Source organism: Apaloderma vittatum, unplaced genomic scaffold (assembly GCF_000703405.1).
Source record: "Apaloderma vittatum isolate BGI_N311 unplaced genomic scaffold, ASM70340v1 scaffold3657, whole genome shotgun sequence".
In the NCBI taxonomy this organism is placed as follows: domain Eukaryota; kingdom Metazoa; phylum Chordata; class Aves; order Trogoniformes; family Trogonidae; genus Apaloderma; species Apaloderma vittatum.
The window spans coordinates 59,668-59,988 of NW_009725572.1; the positions used below are offsets into that span (position 1 = coordinate 59,668).

Below are 321 nucleotides of genomic sequence, written 5' to 3' on the forward strand. Positions count from 1 at the left end.
CCACCACCACTATCACCTGGGCAACGGGAACCTGCGGGCACCCCGTGCCAGCCCAGAGATCAGCGATGTGGAGACCAGCTCGCTCCACAACGGCACCAACCGGCTGATGCTCCCATCCTCAGCAGCGAACCCTCACGGGGCTCCCAGCGCCGCTCCCAGCAACACCGAGTCCGTCCACAGCATCTATCACGCCGACTGCCACTTCGAGCCGGTTCGCTGCCGGTCGTCCCTCTCGCAGCCAGGCCTCGGCTTGCCGAGGCCAGCGGGGGTCCCCAAGAACATTGTGGGCAGCAAGGTGGATCCCCCGGTGCACCCCCGCAC

At 67.6% G+C, this 321-nt stretch overlaps 1 protein-coding gene across 1 annotated transcript in view; it reads left to right on the plus strand.

Annotated features, from left to right (window-relative positions):
* Window positions 1-321, plus strand: part of LOC104276571 (voltage-dependent T-type calcium channel subunit alpha-1G-like) — a gene marked incomplete at its 3' end in the record, with an annotated part of 43,098 nt that overhangs the window by 16,388 nt on the left and 26,389 nt on the right. Inside the window, 1 exon segment of the mRNA XM_009872943.1 lies at window positions 2-320. Coding sequence (XP_009871245.1) covers window positions 2-320 — 319 coding nt within the window.